At 40.7% G+C, this 21680-nt stretch overlaps 1 protein-coding gene across 8 annotated transcripts in view; it reads right to left on the reverse strand.

The window, feature by feature from the left end:
• Nucleotides 1-375: 375 nt before the first annotated feature.
• The window catches only part of LOC140734725 (ankyrin repeat and SOCS box protein 15-like), a 120479-nt gene continuing 99174 nt past the window's right edge, over nt 376-21680 (reverse strand). For 7 of the 8 annotated variants that reach the window (XM_073059114.1, XM_073059109.1, XM_073059108.1 and 4 more), the window contains 5 exons: nt 18819-19064; nt 17682-17853; nt 14725-15268; nt 7522-7675; nt 376-2050 (listed from right to left, as the gene is read on the reverse strand). In XM_073059114.1, coding sequence (XP_072915215.1) covers nt 1875-2050; nt 7522-7675; nt 14725-15268; nt 17682-17853; nt 18819-19064 — 1292 coding nt within the window. In that variant the 3' untranslated portion in view covers nt 376-1874. The remainder of the gene's footprint in view (nt 2051-7521; nt 7676-14724; nt 15269-17681; nt 17854-18818; nt 19065-21680) is intronic. The other variant, XM_073059116.1, reaches the window with a different exon arrangement.

A 21680-nucleotide genomic window follows, 5' to 3' on the forward strand; every position in this document is an offset into this window, starting at 1 on the left:
TGTACTGTTATGTGTTCTATGCTGATTGTTCAGTAAAAGCAACACTTAATCAAGCTTTACCTGAAAAGCACAGCAAACTTTAATACCTAGGTTCAGAGGAAAAGACTGGGCTTGTACATTTTTTATTGCTTACTTTCTCCCAAACTTCAGTAGTTTTAGTTGAGCTCCTTTGTGAGTGATTATTTGCAGTTTATTGTAAATCACATTCTGTTGAAAGCTTGATTTGGCTTAAACAGACTTGATACAAATATGCTGAGGGAAATGTGGTAAATTGCTTAGATAAATCAACAAATCAGATCATTTGCTGTTAGAGGTAACAACTCAGTGGAGGAAAACAGTGAAGGAAATAAAATCACAAATGAGAAAACAAATAGCTTATAGCATAAGTACTTTAATTTCAGCAGGTTTTCTCACTAGTCTTCTTGAGTACAGCATAAAGAATGATGTGAATCACCTAAAATTATGCGGAAACATTGCAGTGTACTTAATGCTAATTATTTTAATAAAATAAACCATTTTATTTTAAGCAATAACAAATCCAGAAGCATGCCTGTATATTTTAATGAAGTATATTTTGAAGTATTTCATCAAATAATGTGAATGTCCGGAATAGAAGTGATCACCAATCCCTGTAAACTATTAGTCTGTCAGCATGATGCAAATAACTAAGTGAAGATTGATTTCTTCTGGACTATAATTGACCTGCTATTACAGGACCTGTTGAATGAAGAAATTAATTATACCTAACGATATAGTTTCAGATTGACACTGAAATGTACACATCAGTGAAGTACTTGGCTTGCTTACTTAAACTCATTCATCCAGTGGATAGGGTTCAATTACTGTTAGAGGAGCAGAAAATGGTTAATATTATTTTCTGCATCAGCTTAAGAAATGTCTTTCAAGCATGGAGAAATTTATTAACAATTCATTCATCATTACCAGCTACTCAGTATAGGGCCTCATTGTACTGATACAGAGGACCTGAATTAATTCCAAAGTTAACATATATACTGAATGCAAACTTACCATCAAAATTCATCACATTGATTTTGATCATGACCCTGTTTAAAAGTGTCAATACTCACTATCAAAGATCTAAATGGAGCTGGTATTAAAGAAGTGCAAACTGCTATGCAGCAGGAATAATATTGCCTTCTGCAGAGAAGAGGTGGAAACTACATTACACAAAGTACTAAAAAGTACTTGAGCTGCTGCACGATTAGCTGCCTTTGAAAACTGTATAGAAATATATAGACATGCACCAGACCTTGAAGGGTTTGTGTATGGCAAAGTTGGGTTTATGAAAAAGCATGAAGTACAATACAGCCATCCCTTATTATGTTGGACATACAGGAGATTATTTCAGAATAAAGGCTTCTGCTTGGTTTAGTTTTATGTTTGAAAAGCTCTGTACTTTTAACTAACACAAGGTATTCCACAGCTGCTGGAAATCCAGGGTACCCACATACAAAATGCTGGAGGAGCTCAGCATGTCAGGCTGAGAATAGAAAGGCTGAGCATCCTATAGAAAGGAATGAACAATTGATATTTTGGGCTAAGACGGTGACTGTTCATTGTTTTCTACAGATACTGCCGATGACCTGCTGAGTTCATCCAACATTTTGAGTGTTACTATGCATTTTTAACATTTTTGTGATTTGCAAATATTGTAATTACAGAATAGTTCAACCAGAAGTCCTCAATTCTTAATGTTACAGACTTGTCACTTGTTACACTAACTGCGCCAACCAATTCAGCAAAATGGTGGCTCACTGTAGGTGGTAATTCGGTGGTTTTATGACCAATTTAAGAATATGAATTATAAGATACTATAACTACAATTATGATACATGATGATTACAGTTCACATACTAATACAGTGCACCAAGACTTTTTCCATACAGGTCATATTCCTTATACAAGAGGTAATCCACAAGCATAGGAGGGAGAGGAAGCGACACTAAGCATGTAGGATCTTGCAGCCGTCTTTGCCCCATAAGTTTCCGTATTTTCAGTCGGCACAAATGCTTCAACTGACGAGGGTTTTCTGCGAGTAAAGCAAAAGTCGTTTCATTGTTGTTTTTCAAATGTATGGACTTTAATTAGGTCAGCATTACTTTTATATGCTAGAAAAAATACGACCAGGATTCTGATTCCATAGACCAGAATCTGACCTGGCAAGTTTGCTGTTAGCATAGTATTATAATAACATGATGCTCTTTGCATATTTTTGAATGCGAATTTGAGGAGAGATTTTCAGTTCCTTGTCTCTTGGAGCAGCCAAAAAGATGCAAAAAGATACAAACATGATTTTAAATTCCTTTAAATATAAAGCAGTGGTTTTAACTTTGGTTCTGCATTCAGTTCCTGCAATATGTTGAAGTTGTGTGTCTTGGCAAGGTCAATGCTTGGGATGCTAATTAAATTCCTAATGACTCTTGAGATTATAGGAAAGGAGGTTGGGGAAGGGAAGTCTGCCAGACTTGCAGTTCAATTTGATATTGTTGGTGTATGCACCTTGGATGTTTATTTGTCTTTCAAATTCATTTACAAGACGTGGGAGTCACTGACAAGGCTATCACTTTGTGTCATCTTTCATTGCCCTTCTGCAGATGATAATGAGAAATTGCCTTCATTTGGAGGAACTTTCACAATTTTACCAAGTACAAAATTTTAGAATTTCAACCCTACAGCAATGAATGACAAAATTGTATGCTGTAAGTCAGGATGATGGTGCTTAGAGCAGGAGGGCACGAACCCAAGCATCTTCTGCTGTCGTCCTTCTTAGTGGTAGAGGGAGTGGTACTGGGAGGTGATGACCGAATGGGCCAGGTAAATGCTGTGGATATTGCAGATTCTAAACAATGCTGTCATGATTTGCCCATGGAGGAGGGAATAAACGTGTCAAGGGTTTGATGGGGTGTCAATCAAGAAAGCTGCTTGGATTGGTTGTTTGCATTAACAAGCAGGTATATAGGTGTACACCTGGAAGTTCAGTGTTGTTGGAGCCACACCTATGCAGAAAGATGGAGGGTGCACCATCACATTACTGATTTCTGTCTTGTAGATAGTGCTATATCTATGGGGTGTCAGGAGGTGAGTTATTTCAATAAGATACCCATTCTCTGACCTGCCTTTGTAGCCTCACTGTTAATGCACCTGGTTCAATTGCTTTTTTAGTCAATGGGATTTGGGAATGATGATGTAATTGAATATCTAGGGTTGATGGTTAGACTCACTTTTATAGGAAATAACCATATAACAATTACAACACGGAAACAGGCCATCTCGGCCCTTTTAGTCCTTGCCAAACGCTTAGTCTCACCTAGTCCCACCAACCTGCACTCAGCCCATAACCCTCCATTCCTTTCCTGTCCATATACCTATCCAATTTTACTTTAAATGACAATATTGAACCTACCCCTACCTACTGGAAGCTCGTTCCACACAGCTAACACTCTCTGAGTAAAGAAGTTCCTCCTCGTGTTACCCCTAAACTTTTGCCCCCTAACTCCCAACTCATGTCCTCTTATTTGAATCTCCCCTACTCTCAATGGAAAAAGCCTATCCACGTCAACTTTATCTATCCCCCTCATAATTTTAAATACCTCTATCAAGTCCCCCCTCAACCTTCTACGCTCCAAAGAATAAAGACCTAACTTGTTCAACCTTTCTCTGTAACTTAGGTGCTGAAACCCAAGTAACATTCTAGTAAATCTCCTCTGTACTCTCTATTTCGTTGACATCTTTCCTATAATTCGGTGACCAGAAATGTACACAATACTCCAAATTTGGCCTTACCAATGCCTTGTACAATTTTAACACTACATCATAGCATAGCATTTGAGAAGTGCAATTATTATTTGCCAGTTATCAAATCATGACTAAATATCATCAAAGTATTGCTGTATGCAGGCTGTACACATGGTTTCATTTTCATAGTGAATAGAAGTAATTATTGCCCAATGATAAGCAAGCATCCATACTTTAGATATGGGACAGAATGGGTCATTGATGAAATAATTAAAAATGGTTGGCTTTGGGATACTGCCCTGAGGAACTTCTGCAACAACATTTTAGAGCTGGAATGATTAGCTTTCAATAATCATATTCCAAGAAATGTGTGCAGGAAAATGCATCTCAAGATAGTATATCAGATGCATATGCATACTTCAATAACAAATTTACTTTGAACTTTGGACTATTGGAGTGTTTTCCCCTGCTGCCAGTTAACTTCAGTTTCGCCAGGTCTCCTTGATGCTACAGTCGATCGAAGGTTACTTCAATAAAAATGACAGTCAGCGTACTACACCTCCTTCATTGATGTTTGGAGTAAGTCTGTAATTAGTACTGAGTGGTCCTGTTTGCTTGAGGGAGATCAATGAGATGATCTGGTCAACAGATGCTTATTTGGGTGTTGAAATCACTTTGCTACAGTTTATTAGAAGTTTATTTCTGCATTTGATTGGCGGAAATGCACAAAACATGATAGGGTAGGACAGTAACATATTGTCAGGATAATTCTTGTACAAGAGGCTTCTCTCTTTGCAGCGTGATCTCTCTTAGTCAGTAGTGGGCTGATAAAAGACCTTCAGCAGCAGGACTAAGGTTAGCAAGTGGCCGAATCAAGGAACTTTGTCCAATTCCAGGAAGCCTGCCACAATGTTTCCTGTTCAAATGCAAGCACTTGTGGTCACCTGGCTGTCACAGGAGGCAGAAACTACCGGTACTATGCTGAAAAGCTGTCAGTTCTCAAGTATTGAATGGCAGCCTCCCTCTGAAGAATTCTTGCAGAAACAAAAACTCCAGCTGTCTGAGGATGAAGGTAGAGCTGCCTTTAGAGTAAGACAAATGCAGGGCATCTGGAATTGGTAATAATATGATAGGAGTGTTTACTCCTGCAGAATGATTTAAACACTGTTATGACAGTAGAAATGGAAACAACAATGAGTTACACAGACAGTCATCAAAGAATGTGGCTGTCTGGCTCAATTAGTTCACAGCAATTGTTATCCCAATCCCAGGTGTCATGTGACCAAATGCCTTTTATCCCCTTCCAACATTCTCAATGGTCTCTGCTTCAGACATTAACTCTGCTAATGCATTCCACAGTCTCCTACTCCGTGCATAAAAGGGACTGCTTCTCTAGCTCTCTGTCCTAAATTATTTGGATCTAATGTCACATCTATCATCCCTTAACTACTGCAAATGTGTCCTAGAAGAGTTAATCATCCCAATAATTTGAAAGCAGTCTGAAACAGTTATAAGCATGAGCTTTGTTCTGCTGTAAATTCAGACCCATCACAGTAATCTGCTGGACTCAAAGTATGTTATTGGATATTGACCAGATAAAAATAGACTCAGTGGCCACTTTATTAGGTACACCTATATACCTGCTTCTTAATGCAAACATCTAATCAGCCAATTATATGGCAACAACTCAATGCATAAAAACATGCAGACATGGTCAAAATTCAGTTGTTGTTCAGATCAAACATCAGAAAGGGGAAGAAATGTGATCTAAATGACTTTGACTGTGGAATGACTGTTGGTGCCAGACAGGTGGTTTCAATATTTCAGAACTGCTGATCACCTTTGATTTTCATGCACAATAGTCTCTAGATTATAGAGAGAATGATGAAAAAAGCACAATAAAACATGCAGTGAGTAGCAGTTCTGTGGGCAAAAACGTCTTGTAATGAGAGAGGTCAGAGGAGAATGGCCAGACTGGTTCAAGCTGACAGGAAGGAACAGTAACTCAAATAACCTCATGCAGGAGATCAGGAAAGCATCTTGAAATGCACAGCATGTCACAGCTTGAAGCGGATGGGCTAAAGCAACAGAAGACCAAAACTTACACTCAGTGGCCATTTTATTACGTATAGGATTTCCCTAATAAACTGGCCACTGAGTGTTTATTCAAATTAAACTATAAAAGTAATGTCACTGATAATGGTAATTTAAAAAGTGGTTTAATGGATAAGTTTCTGACTTGAATTCTCAAGTTTAATGAATACACTGTCAGCAGTGAGATGGGGAATAACTCCAGTCTTTCAAAAGTCATTGGTTTTACAGATTGTTCATCCTTTCTCCATTTGGTAAATTATTCTTATTTTTGAATGGGATTTTACCCTTGTATCTTCACTTTACTGCCAAAAAATAGTGAACACAAAACATAGAACCCTATAGCACAGTAGAGGCGTTTTGGCCCGTGATGCTGTGATGATCTTTTAACATACACTAAGATTAATTTTACCCCTCCTTCCTACATAGCCCTCTATTTTTCTATCATCCATGTGCTGAGCTAAGAGATTCTAAAATGTCCCTAATAATTTTAGTGATATTAAAGAAAGAAAGATATATTTTGGTGACGGCATGGATTGTGGAAGCGTAAGACGAAAAGAACAAAGTTTTATTTTAAAATTTCATAGATATGAATGGAGGAGGAAGCAAATTGCCAGAATGTTTTAAAGGATACCTCTTAAAACTTCCCTCCAATACTGCCTGATGGTCACCTGGTGCAGCAGGTGTAAGTCCATCACTCCGGCACTGTATTAATAAAAATATAATGAGAGAAGCATTTTAAACATGGTGGTAGCACTCTGCAAGTAATCTTAAAGTGTGGGTCTGAACTTGGAACAAACCAGTGGTTGAGTGAGGGGGGAATAAGCCCCAAAAAACACAAGTGCCTACTGAAATGCTTTCACGATTTGTTTGGAATTCTACTACCACAATGATAAATTTGCTGTATTAAGTTTATGATCCTAATTTGCTATTTACTTTTATCTAACAATGGATCTCCAAAAAGAGAACCAGATTAGTACACACAAAATGCTTGAGGAACGCAGCAGGTCAGGCAGCATCCATGGAAATCAATAAATAGTCGATGTTTGGGGCTGAGACCTTTCTTCAGGGCTCAGATATAGCTTGGAATCAGTGAGCTGAATATATTTATATTATAGTTGAGTGATAACTCTGAGGAAAAATAAACTTCCTGTGTTTGTTATTGTTAAGCATGTAACTGAATGAATTATACATTTAATATTTGAGTGATATAGAACAGAATCAAGGGACTATTATGGATACAGGAGACACCACAAAGCTGAGATCTGCAGCAGCTCATTTTTTGCTCAAGGAATTATTATTCCCACAGTAAAATTATACAAAACCACCAGAGTCTTAAAATTACTCATAACCACAAATGTGAGAGATATTCTTTTAAAAAAAAGAGTCACAAATACACAAATGGCTAAACTGGAGGAGAATATACTGGACACGACTAATATCCAGTCAGTATCAGAAACTACGGTACTTCGGGTGGCGCCATTTCAAAAAGAACTGTTTCTGGAAAAAATGCTTCATTTATTTTAAACATGCCACTCTCTTTTGCAAACGTCTGTTTCTAATGTCACACTTCACTAAACTACTCCCCACTGCCCGCCCATCCCCCCATCACTGTGTTTTCTCTAAATCTTCATAGTCTGTATACTGAGCAAGGAATGAAAATAATGGAATTACCCATAATGTTGCAGATCTCAGGCCATTCCTTCTGCTTCTCGAGTACAGGTATTAATTTCCCACAGAAGGAAACGTAATCCACGTAATCTATCAGTACTCGCACAACCCTGCCGACCAAATGGCTCATCCATGGAACAGTAATGAATTCGCAGAACTACAAATAAAATTAAAGTACAGTTAACATGAATGGTGTTTTCAAAGTTAGTCAGACAAAAACTGTTCACTGAGCTAATGATGGACATGTTAGGAAAAGTGTATCAAAGCTTGGTTAAAACCTTTTAAGGAATCCATTAAAGACGAAGAATGAGAAAGGTGCAATTACAGTTAACAGTTAGAAAAGGGACTGAGTGCAGTGGAAGTTAACAGAAGGTTCTTGTAAGGTTGTAAGGCAGGGAGGTGGTAATTAGGAAAGGGGTGAAGGCATAGTAGATTATGAACATAAGGGTTACAGTCTCACAACTGAGATGTCAGGGAACTCTGAGCAATCATAAATGACATATTGAAAACTTATGCAAGGTAGCACATGGGCGTGATATTAGATGAGCTCAGATTTGGCTGGTGAGCGAAGTGGGAGGCCAGCCTGAAATTATAGTTATCAGAAATATGGATTGGAGGATTGGAAGCAGAATAGCTGACGTTGAAATGGAGACTCTTTCCCTAATATGGTCTTGCATTGGAGAAACTATGGAGTTTAGCTTGGGACACCACTGTTGTAAAGATAAAGATGAGCTTAATTTATCACATATACATCAAAATTTATAGTGAAATATGTCACATGAATCAACAAACAACACAGTCTGAGGATGTGCTGGGGGCAATAAGTGTCACCATGCTTCCAGAGCATGCCCACAACTTACTGACCTACTAACTCGTACGTCTTTGGAATGTGGGAGGAAACCAGAGCACTCGGAGGAAACTCATGTGGTCACAGGGAGAATGTACAAGCTCCTTACAGACAGTGGCAAGTACTGAAACCTGATTTCTTGCACTATGAAATCATTACACTAACCACTATGCTACTGTAGCACCCAATGTGGTTCAAATTGGGAGAGTGTATAAGGAATAGAATTGTCAGTGAGGGGCCAAAATATGCTGAGGACAAAGGCAAGAGGTGTTAAATCAAAAAGCCCCTGTAAATAGTTGTGGAGGATCACAATGTACAAGTTGTGGAAGCAGCAATACCTGCCCATTTATATAATGGCTGTGTGGAGCCATCGTTACCCACACTGATCATCTTGCCACTTCAGCGGGAGGCTTGATTCTGTAAAAGGGGCTAGCACCAGTTAATGCCAAAGCTGCTCTACTTAAACTTGATGAAACTTCTTGCATAAGGGGTGTGTCATAGCTGCAGCAGATGCTGCAAGCAATTCTGAAAATTATTCTGCCCTGCGGACTTTGCAAGGATGGCATCCCATTGGAAAAAGGAAGCTCAGGGTTTTTCCACACTGTGTTGGAAGTGAAGGTGGTGCAAATTAAGAGTAGGGTCTTGTAGCTGCAGATGCTGCAGGAGCCGTGTACTGTATTTCTCATATCGTCCACACACAACCAAAACACTTGGGTAAAATTCATTGACACACTTTCTTCTCTTTTGGAGAAACAATGGCAAGTTATTACAGGCAGCAGTAGATAATCAACAAGATGGGTCGCTCTACACTGCTATAATATAACAAAGATACAGTGATCACCTTAATTTGAATGGTCATTACTTGGTCTGCAGTCAGTGATAAGGCTGTAATTTTAAATGAGGGTATCCTCATACCAAATCACCTTCTCATATGCAATTAGAACATAGAACATAGAATAGTACAGCACATTACAGGCCCTTCAGCCCACAATGTTGTGCCGACCCTCAAACACTGCCTCCCATATAACCCCCTACCTTAAATTCCTCCATATACCTGTCTAGTAGTCTCTTAAACTTCACTAGTGTATCTGACTCCACCACTGATTCAGATAGTGCATTCCACGCACCAACCACTCTCTGAGTGAAAAACCTTCCTCTAATATCCCCCTTGAACTTCCCTCCCCTTACCTTAAAGCCATGTTCTCTTGTACTGAGCAGTGGTGCCCTGGGGAAGAGGCGCTGGCTGTCCACTCTGTCTATTACTCTTAATATCTTGTACACCTCTATCATGTCTCCTCTCATCCTCCTTCTTGCCAAAGAGTAAAGCCCTAGCTCCCTTAATCTCTGATCATAATCCATACTCTCTAAACCAGGCAGCATCCTGGTAAATCTCCTCTGTACCCTTTCCAATGCTTCCACATCCTTCCTATACTGAGGTGACCAGAACTGGACAACAAGTGTGACGTAACTAGAGTTTTATAGAGCTGCATCATTACATCGCATTTCTTAAACTCTATCCCTCGACTTATGAAAACTAACACCCCATAAGCTTTCTTAACTACCCTATCTACCTGTGAAGCAACTTTCAGGGATCTGCGGACATGTACCCCCAGATCCCTCTGCTCCTCCACACTACCAAGTATCTTGCCATTTACTTTGTACTCTGCCTTGGAGTTTGTCCTTCCAAAGTGTACCACCTCACACTTCTCCGGGTTGAACTCCATCTGCCACTTATCAGCCCACTTCTACATCCTATCAATGTCTCTCTGCAATCTTCGACAATCCTCTACACTATCTACAACACCACCAACCTTTGTGTCGTCTGAAAACTTGCCAACCCACCCTTCTACCCCCACATCCAGGTCGTTAATAAAAATCACAAAAAGTAGAGGTCCCAGAACAAATCCTTGTGGGACACCACTAGTCACAACCCTCCAATCTGAATGTACTCCCTCCACTACAACCCTCTGCCTTCTGCAGTCAAGCCAATTCTGAATCCACCTGGCCAAACTTCCCTGGATCCCATGCCTTCTGACTTTCTGAATAAGCCTACCATGTGGAACCTTGTCAAATGCCTTACTAAAATCCATGTAGATCACATCCACTGCACTACCCTCATCTATATGTCTGGTCACCTCCTCAAAGAACTCTATCAGGCTTGTTAGGCTCGATCTGCCCTTCACAAAGCCATGCTGACTGTCCCTGATCAGACCATGATTCTCTAAATGCCCATAGATCCTATCTCTAAGAATCTTTTCCAACGGCTTTCCCACCACAGACGTAAGGCTCACTGGTCTATAATTACCTGGACTATCCCTACTACCTTTTTTGAACAAGGTGACAACATTCACCTCCCTCCAATCATCCGGTATCATTCCCGTGGACAACGAGGACATAAAGATCCTAGCCAGAGGCTCAGCAATCTCTTCCCTTTCCTCGTGGAGCAGCCTGGCGAATATTCCGTCAGGCCCCGGGGACTTATCCATCCTAATGTATTTTAACAACTCCAACACCTCCTCTCCCTTAATATTAACGTGCTCCAGAACATCAACCTCACTCATATTGTCCTCACCGTCATCAAGTTCCCTCTCAGCAGTGAATACTGAAGAGAAGTATTCATTGAGGACCTCGCTCACTTCCACAGCCTCCAGGCACATCTTCCCACTTTAACCTCTAATCGGTCCTACCTTCACTCCTGTCAACCTTTTGTTCTTCACATAATTGAAGAATGCCTTGGAGTTCTCCTTTACCCTACTCGGCAAGGCCTTCTCATGCCCCCTTCTTGCTCTTCTCAGCCCCTTCTTAAGCTCCTTTCTTGCTACCCTATATTCCTCAATAGACCCATCTGATCCTTGCTTCCTAAACCTCATGTATGCTGCCTTCTTCCACCTGCTGCGCATCCCAGAATTTCTTACGATTTTACAAATGGTAAGATGCTGCTAGTATGCATCTCTTACTTATTCTGCCATTACACCTCCCCACACCCTACCCCCACTCTTCCCAGTCCCAGCATGACCCGCTATCTGAAATAAAACCCTACCCTTAATCCTTTTTCTTTCCTAAGAGTCAAGAACTGAAATTCAGCCAGTCAGCTGCAGAACAGCAAGAAGAGAGGGAGGAAGAAGTTATTTTTCATTTGTTAGACAATTTCTTGTAGACCTTAGCTATGCGAAATAATTCTTAAAGTAATCAAACCCTTGTAGAATTGTAGCAGTAACCAGCAGAAATCAATCACCAGATGGGCCTGTGTCTGTGTCCTTTCTTCTGTTCAACTAGTGTTAAGAAGGAGTGATAGGTGGAGCATGCTGCTCCCTTTTGGCAGCTTTGACGTCAAGTCTTTCATTGAGATTATTATTTTCCTGTTCTGCGTATCTCTAGCAGGTTTTATAGCACCTGTACTCAAAGCCTTACAAACTCGGTGGCTCATGTGACTCATCCTGTGAGCATGCATGTGCACATTCCTCACGATGTGGATCAAGTGTGGCAACCATTGAACTCAAATGTTGGATGTTGTTGCAGTCAAACACAAAGGCCAAGTATTTCTGATAAGGGTCCAGTATCATTTTCAGAAGCATAGGATTCTTATACCAAAACAATACAAATCTAGTGGAAATTCATACAAGGCTAATTAGAATGAGACATGTCCAGAGCTGAGCATGGGGCACATTTGATTATGATCATTTTATATAAATTAAGTAAGCTTACATCAACTGAACTTTCAATATTTCAAAGTTCAAAGTTCAAATTAAATTTATTATCGAAGCACATGTACGTCACCATATACAACCCTGACATTCATTTCCTTGTGGGCATACACAACAAATCCATAATAGAATCAATGAAAGCCCACAATTGTTGGGGAGGAAGCATTAAGAAGAGGGACGCCTCACGTCTTAATAAGCTGGTAAGGAAGGCGGGCTCTGTCGTGGGCAAAGTACTGGAGAGTTTAACATCGGTAGCTGAGCGAAGGGCGCTGAGTAGGCTACGGTCAATTATGGATAACTCTGAACATCCTCTACATAGCACCATCCAGAGACAGAGAAGCAGTTTCAGCGACAGGTTACTATCGATGCAATGAAGAGGTCAATACTCCCCAATGCCATTAGGCTTTACAATTCTACCGCCAGGACTTAAGAACTTTTTAAAAGCTATTATTAATGCTTTTTGAGATAGTGATTTAGATGCATATCATATTTTTTTTTTACTGAGTTAAGTATTGTATGTAATCAGTTTTGCTACAACAAGTGTATGGGACATTGGAAAAAAGTTGAATTTCCCCATGGGGATGAATAAAGTATCTATCTATCTATCTATCTATCTATCTATCTAATAAATGTTGAGATCATGAGATTAAAGAGCCCTGGAAAGTGAGTTGTGGGAAGTGAAGCTGAGTGAAGTTATCCCCTCTGGTTTAACAGCCTGATGGCTGAGTGATAATCACTGTTCCTTTTTTCTTTATTTCTTTATTATTCCTTTTTTTTTAGAACTGCTTTGTGTTCTATATCAGGGTTTTGCTGGTGAAGTTTATCATCGCTGCAATTCTACAAGACTGGAGCAAAATGAGACCATTCAGCACACCCAGTCTGCTTTGCCATTTGATTATAGCTGGTTTATTTCCCCCCTCAACCCCATTCTCCTGCCTTCTCCCCTTACTAATCAAGAACTTATCAACCTCAACCTCCACTTTAAATCTACTCAATGACTTGGCCTCCACAACTATCTGTGGCAATGATTCCACCGACTCACCATCCTCTGGCTAAATAAATTTCTCTTCATCTCTGATCTTTCTTAGTTATGGGGCCCAAAACTGTTCACAATACTCCAAAACTAGTCTGACCAATGCCTTATAAAACATGAGCATTACGTCCTTGCTTTTATATTCTAGTCCTCGCAAAATGAATGCTAACATTATACTTGCCTTCCTTAGTACCAAATCAACTTGCAAGTTAATCTTTAGGGAATCCTGCACTTTAAGAAAATCTTTAGGACTCCCAATTTCCTTTGCACTTTCAAATTCTGAATCTGCACCCCGTGCCTTTATTCTTTCTACAAAAGCGCATGATCATACACTTCCCTACACAGTATTCCAATTGCTATTTTTTTGCCCATTCTCCTAATCTGTCCAAGTCTTTCTGCAGATTCCCTGTTTTCTCAACACTACCTGTCCCTCCACAAACCTCTTGGCCACAAAGTCAATCGTTCTATCATCCAGATTATTAACATATAATATGAAAAGAAACAGCCACTACACTGACCCCAGCAGCTAACCAGAAGAGGCACCTTTAATTCCCTCTCTTTGCTTTCTGCCAGGCCTCTGAATTCACTTTTGCTGTTAAGTTGAAAAGGAAGGGCATGAATGAAATGTGTCCACTTAAGTCACCAGTATAAATCTGAGCTATTACTAACACAAGAAAGTCTGCAGATGCTGGAAATCCAAAGCAACACACACAAAATGCCGGAGGGTCCCAGCAGGTCAGGCAGAAGCTATAGAAATGAATAAACAGTCAACTTTTTGTGTCAGGACAAAGAAAGAAGAGGGAAACTGCCAGAAGTAAAAGAAGCCGGGGGTGGGTGGGGGAAGGTTAGTTGGAAGATGATACATGAAGCCAAATGGGTGGGAAAGATCAAGGATCTTTTAGGATAGAAGAGTGGACTATAGGAGAAAGGGAAGAAGGAGTGGACCCAGTGGGAAGTAATAGGCAGGTGAGCAGAAGTAAAAGGTCAGAGTGGGAAATAGAGGCAGGGGTGGGCAGAGTTTGGTTACTGGAAGGAGAAATTGAAATTCATGCTATCAGGTTGGAGGGTACCAAGACTGACTGTAAGGTGTTGCTCCTCCACCCTGAGGGTGGCCTCATCTTGGCAAAAGAGGAGGCCGTGGACTGATACATCAGAACGGTAATGGGAATCGGAATTAAAATGTTTGGCCACTGGGAATTATTTGCACAATGGTTGCATCCGTGGGCCAGTAGATAAACAGACTGAATGAATGAGCTAGACATTGAAAATCCCACCACTACAGCTGGCAGATTTAAACTTAGTTAAAGAGATGGTTTTGGAAATAATGACCCGGAAGTTACCATTTGTTATATTCTAGTCACTAATGCCCTTTCAGATGAAAATTGACCAACGTTGTTGGGTTTGTCCCATACACACCCACAATAATATGATGTCTTTGCAGCAGCCTGGGAGGCCACTCAGTTTCATTTCAGGGATGGGCAGATTGTTGCCCTCGCCAGTTGAACCCACAAAGTGGTTAAATATAACCAGAAAGGAATTATGGAATTACTTTGACAACCAATGTCTGTTACACGTCAGAGTCAATTCAATGCACAAACTGTAGACAGAAACAGGTCACTTACTGAGGTCATAAAGGAGTTTGATTCAACTATAGGATGGAGACGAAACCGTCCCAGGCTATCTGTGTGTATGCAGTCAAAGCACATTGACACATTGTAGCCATTATTGAGCAGGAGTCTCAGCATCATTTCATCTTTTACAGCATACTGCATGGCAGTAGGAAAGAGAGTATCATTAATGAGGGTAAAGTAGCTGTTGACATTGGCGCCATGATGTAGAAGTAAACGCACAAGTTCGTGATTCCCTTCTCTCACTGCGACAAGGAGGCTGGAGAGTGGATCTTGGTTTTGTAGTGCACCCCCTCTCAGCAGGAGTTCAGAGCAGGAAATATCGTTATTAGATACAGCAATGAACAGGGCTGTCCTCCGTTTATCATCGTAGGTTGCAGCTATCTCTTCATTTATAATGGCATTAACATCAAATCCACTTTCTATCAGTAATTCCAGACATTGGATACTGCCATTGTCAGCAGCCAAATGGATTGGACTTATCCCACTTCTCTTAATCGCTGACTTCTGGGTGACTGGAATAAGAAGCTTCAGGGCCCTGCAAATAATATGGTGTTAAATACACATTTATAGATGTATTTGAAGTTAAAGTCTGCAGAAAGGATTCATGATAACCACCAATCCTTTAAGAATAGAATTCTGATATTATGATATCTAAAAGGGACAGTTATCATTTAAAACTAATTTGTTGTTCACTAGTAACATGCGTCTCACACATTCCATATCACTCCAATGCCACTGTTAGTGAAAAAGGTAATCTATAAATAAAACCTTTATCAAAAGGGATACAACGTCCATAAAAAGGGATACTTAAATCTAATCAGGTTGAAGCCCCTGGATCAGGTTGCCAGGGGGCCAGGGGCCTGACGTTTTCAGTCTGAAAGTCCAGGCCAGGGTCTGAAGCCCGGTAGTGGTCTGTCCTCGGGTTGGAAGCCTGTCTGTGTGTGAGTTGGTAGGTGGGAGTTCAGGAAAGGGGCTTGTTTTGTTGTAATTGCTGCTGCTTGCATTGCTCTACTGAACATTGTGGACATGCTATGTTGGCACCGGAATGTGTGGTGACACTCGAGGGCTGCTCTCAGCACATCCTTGGGTGCTTTAGTTTTTAATGAAAATGACACGATTCACTCTATGCTTCGATGCAAATAAATCTGAATCTGAATCTAATATGGAGTGACACAAATTAGAAATGGGGAGTTGGGTCGATATATTGAACTGGGATTATTTGAGTCCACTTGAAGAGATTATTGCCCTCTGATTCTACCTAGTTACTGAGTTTTATGAAAGGAATGAGTTTGATAGCTTATTTTCCTCTCTTTGCAACATGTAGATAACACTTAAAACAAAGAATTCCTTCCAGATGAAGCACTGAATCAGCTGCACTCTCTCCAGTTTAGTGATCTGCCCTTGGTCTCCTCAACATTGTAGAAATCTAAACATAGATTGGTTGATGATTTTGCAGAACATCCCCATTCAGTAGTCTTGGGTAATCCAGAGCTTCCTCTTGCTGCCAATTGAATACAGCAGCCCACTTTCGTTTTAACATTTTGACTGAACAACACCCAACATAATCTTGACAAACAACAACTCTTCTGTTGTTACCTCTCTTGGGACTCAAAACAAAATCAGATAACCAGACTCTCCAGTTTGATTCATAACAGGTCAACTCTGATGAAAGGCTGCCATTCATCTGTAACATTTCTATCTGTGTATATGCTGCCTGATCTGCTCAGCATTACCAGCTTTTCTATGATTTCAGACTTCTAGCAACTGCAATCTATTGGTATCTCACCATTCCAGCTGACTGAATATAACTGGGGCCATAGTCCTGGGTATGTTGACATCTTTGCAACAGGATTTCCTGGTACCAACCATTTTAATTCCACTTCCCATTCCCATTCTAACACACCAGTCAATGGCCTCTTCTACTGCTATGAAGAGACCACTCTCAGATTAGAGGAGCAACACCTCATCTTCTATCTGGATAGCCTCTAACCTGACAGCATGAAAGTCGATTTCTGCAATTCCCCCCCCCCTCCCCCTTCTCTCCTTTTCCATTCCACATTCTGGTTCTCCTCTCCTAGCACCTCCCTCGTGCTTCTCTTTGTTTCCCTTCTCCCATGGTCTAATGTCCTCTCCTATCAGATTCCTCTTGTTCAGCCCTTTAACAGTTCCACCTGTCACCTCCTAGCTTTTCACTTCCTGCCTCCTCCCCCACCTACTAACCTTCCCCCTCAGCTGGTTTCACCTATCACCTTCCAGTCTGTACTCCTTCTCCACTCCCCCACCTTCTTATTCTGTCTTTTTCCTCCTTCTTTTCCAGTCCTGATGAAGGGTCTCGGCCTGAAATGTAGACTGTTTATTCATTTCCATACAGTAGATGCTGCCTGATCTGCAGGGCTTCCCCAGCATGTGTGTGTCAGCCTGGCAGAGGATGATAATTTTTGTTTCCTTGGCCTTCCAGTGAATTTGGATGATGTTTTGGAAACGGTATTGGTACTTTGCTATGCCTGCTGCAGTTAATCAATGATCTGTAATACAATCTGTACATATGCTATGTAACGTGGACATAAATTGGTGAATGATATAAATGATTATGTTTACACAAGGATCAGTGATGGATGTGCATGTTGATCTGTGCATGTCCTACTCTCTGAGGTCCTTGGTCGATGTCACCTGACAGCACCCACTGTCAGAGGATTATAACCTGCAGAGCTGCCTTCTGCTTAACGATTCACTCTCACAAATACAAGCTGGTGACAGGTTTTGGGAAGACTTCAACTAAAAGTATTTTTAAGGGTACACGGCAAAGATAGGTAAACCATCACCCAAACAGGTAGTGTCTCGTTTTGTTCTCATTACATTATCAAGAAAATGTTCACCTTGCATGCAACAAAACCAGTTAGTAGATGACCTCCAAACAACCTGGGTAAATGCAATGTTTCACCACTCACAAGTAATGTCCCTCTTGTGCTGCTCTGTGAATTGGAAGGTGACCTGCATTGTCTGGTGTGTTGGGATTAGCTCCATATTCAAGCAGCACTGTGATACAGTCTGGGTTCCCTCCTTCAGCTGCTTCAAAGAGCACTGAAGCACCGTCATCTGCTTGGGCATGAACATCACCTCCTGTGGGCAAAGCATTGCGCACCAGGATCAATGGTCTGGATAAATGGCATGCATCCTACACACTCACGAGCGGAGAAACTCTTGAATTGAACTGGCTACTTCTACGAGGAGAAAATGAGTAGAATGTACCCTTGCTATCTGGAGGCTATGAGAATAACAAGTTCTGAGAAAATCTATAAAATTCTTAGAAGTTTTGGCAAAGTGGTTTCCTTTAGTTGGAGAGTCTAAATCTGAGGTCAGCATCTCAGGATATGGGGTCAGCTCTTTGGAACGGAAAACAGAGAATTCTTCAAAGAGCTGTACAGATTTGGAAATCCCATGAAAGCTGCTGATATTCAGTCATGAGATATCTTCAAGGCTGATACTAATAGGTATTTGGAATGAAAAATAATTACTCACCTTCCCTAGGTTACAAATGCGTGACTTATAAACACTCTGTACATATGCAAGGGGCCCATAAATATTATTAAATTCAAATGACAACACCCCAACCATTGTTCAGTGCCAGTTTCACTGAAGGAGGCCACTTAAGCGAGTTGCTTTGGAAATTGACAAGCAATCACTTATATTGATACTTGTTCATTAAGCTACATAACATGCACTGCTATTTCAAGTCCATCAAAACTAGCAACATTGTAACTAAGCAGAAGATAATAAATTTATGTTCATGTTAATTGGCTCTCATCAGTACAATTCATTACAATACTCTGGTTGTATCCAGTGATCGTTATTTTCTGGCTTACGGACAAAATCAACTTATGAATGTCTGTAAAATCAGAACCTGTACATAACCTGGAGACAGCCTGCAAGAGATATGGGGATGAGTCAGGAAAGCAGAGTTGAACCAAGAGATCTGGATTTTGGAGGGTTGAACAAAATTTAAGAAGGCATTTGGCCCATTTCTAGCCCCACTTCCCTCACTCATTTTTAGCCTTGGACCAGGAAAGGTTTTTTTTTAATGTTACCTTTATGAATGAGATACTCCAGAACACTGCAGTGTCCAAAAGCAGCAGCTGTGGCAACAGGAGTTACTCCATACCCATCTTTCTGATTAATATTCCCATCGTTCCTTAGCAACAATGTTACCATATCGTCTTGTCCTTGCTTTGCTGCTTCGTGCATCGCTGTCCATCGTCTGACACAAGGCCGGTTAATAAGTGCCCCATGCTGGAGCAACACTGATACCATCTTATAGGCATTTCTCCTCACAGCTTGCAAGGAAGGGTCACAAGGGCAAGAAACAGAAAGATTATTTTTAAAAAAATGTTATTTTGAAATGCAAAATAAAACTGAATCAAGAAGAAGAGGACTGCATGGACAGGCTGGGCTGAAGGGCTGCCTCCATGCTGCACGTCTCTATGATTGCTCAAAGCAATAGAAAATTTTATGAAGGGGTGAGATGATAATAGAAAGAACAGCACCACACCTGAATGGTAATGACCAAGAATGTATCATGCTCAAACAAGCTCAGCAAGATTGCTTTCTTTTACATATGTGCTGCTCTTTTAAATAAACCTACATATATGCTTGCAAAGCGCATGACTCATGAGCTCACTAATTTTAAAGGGCCCAGTTAATGACTGTCAGAAATAACCTCGATGGATGTTTAGTGACATCAGCATTTAACTGTGCCTTGGTCATCTTTAATAAGTAGTTCAAGATGTTAAATGGAATAATCATACATATTTCTGGAGCTTTTAGTTTTAGTTTCAGATTTCTGCCAGCATTCCTGATGCCAGTGTGACATTACCTTTTGTATTTGTTATCCTAGGTATGCAAAGTTTATAGTCTCCCGAATCAGACTGTTAATTGTTACCATCTTGGGAAAGGCAGATTTGTGGTAGTTGTGAAATTGGGTTGCTAAGTCACTTAAAAACTTTAGACATGGGAAAAAAACTAAAAGGCTGGTCAGCCTGTAATCTATAAGATAAAATGGAGAACTGGATTCCTTACATGATGAAGTACTGACAGCTCTTGTTTAGCGGGACTGTGCTACGCATAATCAAACCATGGACTAATGCAGACAAATGTTCAGTACTGGGCGCCCTCTAATGGCTAGTTTACAAATTCACCATGACCGGTCAACCACTGATGCATGTCTCCATTGTGAATATACGGTTTTAGGAACTGCTGTGCACAAATGAGAGAGCATAGTTTGAAGAAGCTACACATGGGTTAGAATAGTTGAATAAGATGAATGATTTTTTTTTCCCACTCAAGTTCTATCAGTTGGAGATACATTCTGAAAGAATTGGGTTTTCCAGTGTCTTGCATTCTCTGAAAAACTTGGTTCCAATTAATGATTACAAAATTATTAATGATAATTTTGAACTGTAGGCCATATTTTCAGTAGAAAGCACAAGGCCACAAAAAAGCCATGATAAATGACTCATTGTCTTTTAACACTCGAAGGATGAAAAATAATGATGCTGTATGATGTTTCTTGTTCTGTTATGTGGTGTCCAGGTCCAAAGGCCAAATATAATTAGCAGTTAGCCCCTGTAATACAGGCTATGTATTTTCCTATATCAAGGATCAGTCCATTAGAAAGAAGGGGAGCTTTCACAGGACAGGTAATGGCAAATTGCAGACCAATGCAGTTTCTTATACAATCCAACTTTGTTCTGGATGATAACCAAGCTTTGCATTGATAGTAATTAATGTTACATTGGTCTTCCAATGAACATAATGATTGTCCTCAAATAGTTTTCCACTATTCTCCATGGTATCATGAGAACTTTACCTGCAAATGACATGCTGAAATGACCAACCATATGAAAGAACGTGCAATCTGAAATACAGTGAATTCTGGTTAATTGGATCATCAGTTAATCAGGGCAGCCACTTATTTGGGACAACTCTTAACGAACAAAAACTAATTGAGAAAATAGCCGGGATTTCCTTCATTTATTTGGAACACTATGTCACTTAATTGGGACAGGAGACTGCTGCCGAACAGTTTCTAATTAGCGCCAGTCGCACACACTTATGTGGCTGTTATACGAGGGATGATTGATAAGTTTGTGGCCTAAGGTAGAAGGAGTCAATTTTAGAAAACTTAGCACATTTATTTTTCAACATAGTCCCCTCCTACATTTACACACTTAGTCCAGCGGTCGTGGAGCATACAGATCTTGGACCTCCAGGAAGTGTCCATGGATGGGTGATTGATAAGTTTGTGGCCTAAGGTAGAAGGAGATGAGTTATTAACTTCAAACTTTCTGCATAATCACTCAGAGTTGACCTGCATGTGCATGTAACGAGAGCTGTATAACTCATCTCCTTCTACCTTAGGCCACAAACTTATCAATCACCCATCTGTGGACACTTTCTGGAGGTCCATCACTACATGTGCTAAGCAGAAGCCATGGATGACAGCGGAAGTGCGTGCATTGTTGAAGACCCGCGACTCCGCCTTCAGAGCAGTTTGCCCCTCACTGGACCCCCTGCAGTTTGCGTACCGTCTCAACCGTTCAACAGACGACACCATTGCCATCACCCTCCACCTGGCCCTAACCCACCTGGACAAAAAAGACATGTACGTTCGAATGCTGTTCATAGACTTCAGTTCAACATTGAACACAATCATCCCTCAGAAACTGATTGGAAAGCTGAGCCTACTGGGCCTGAACACCTCTCTCTGCAACTGGATCCTAGACTTCCTGACTGGGAGACCTCAGTCAGTCCAGATTGGGAGCAGCATCTCCAACACCATCACACTGAGCACAGGGGCCCCCCAGGGCTGTGTGCTCAGTCCACTGCTGTTCACTCTGCTGACCCATGACTGTGCTGCAACACACAGCTCGAAACACATCATCAAGTTTGCC

The sequence above is a fragment of the Hemitrygon akajei genome, chromosome 10 (genome assembly GCF_048418815.1).
Source record: "Hemitrygon akajei chromosome 10, sHemAka1.3, whole genome shotgun sequence".
NCBI lineage: Eukaryota > Metazoa > Chordata > Chondrichthyes > Myliobatiformes > Dasyatidae > Hemitrygon > Hemitrygon akajei.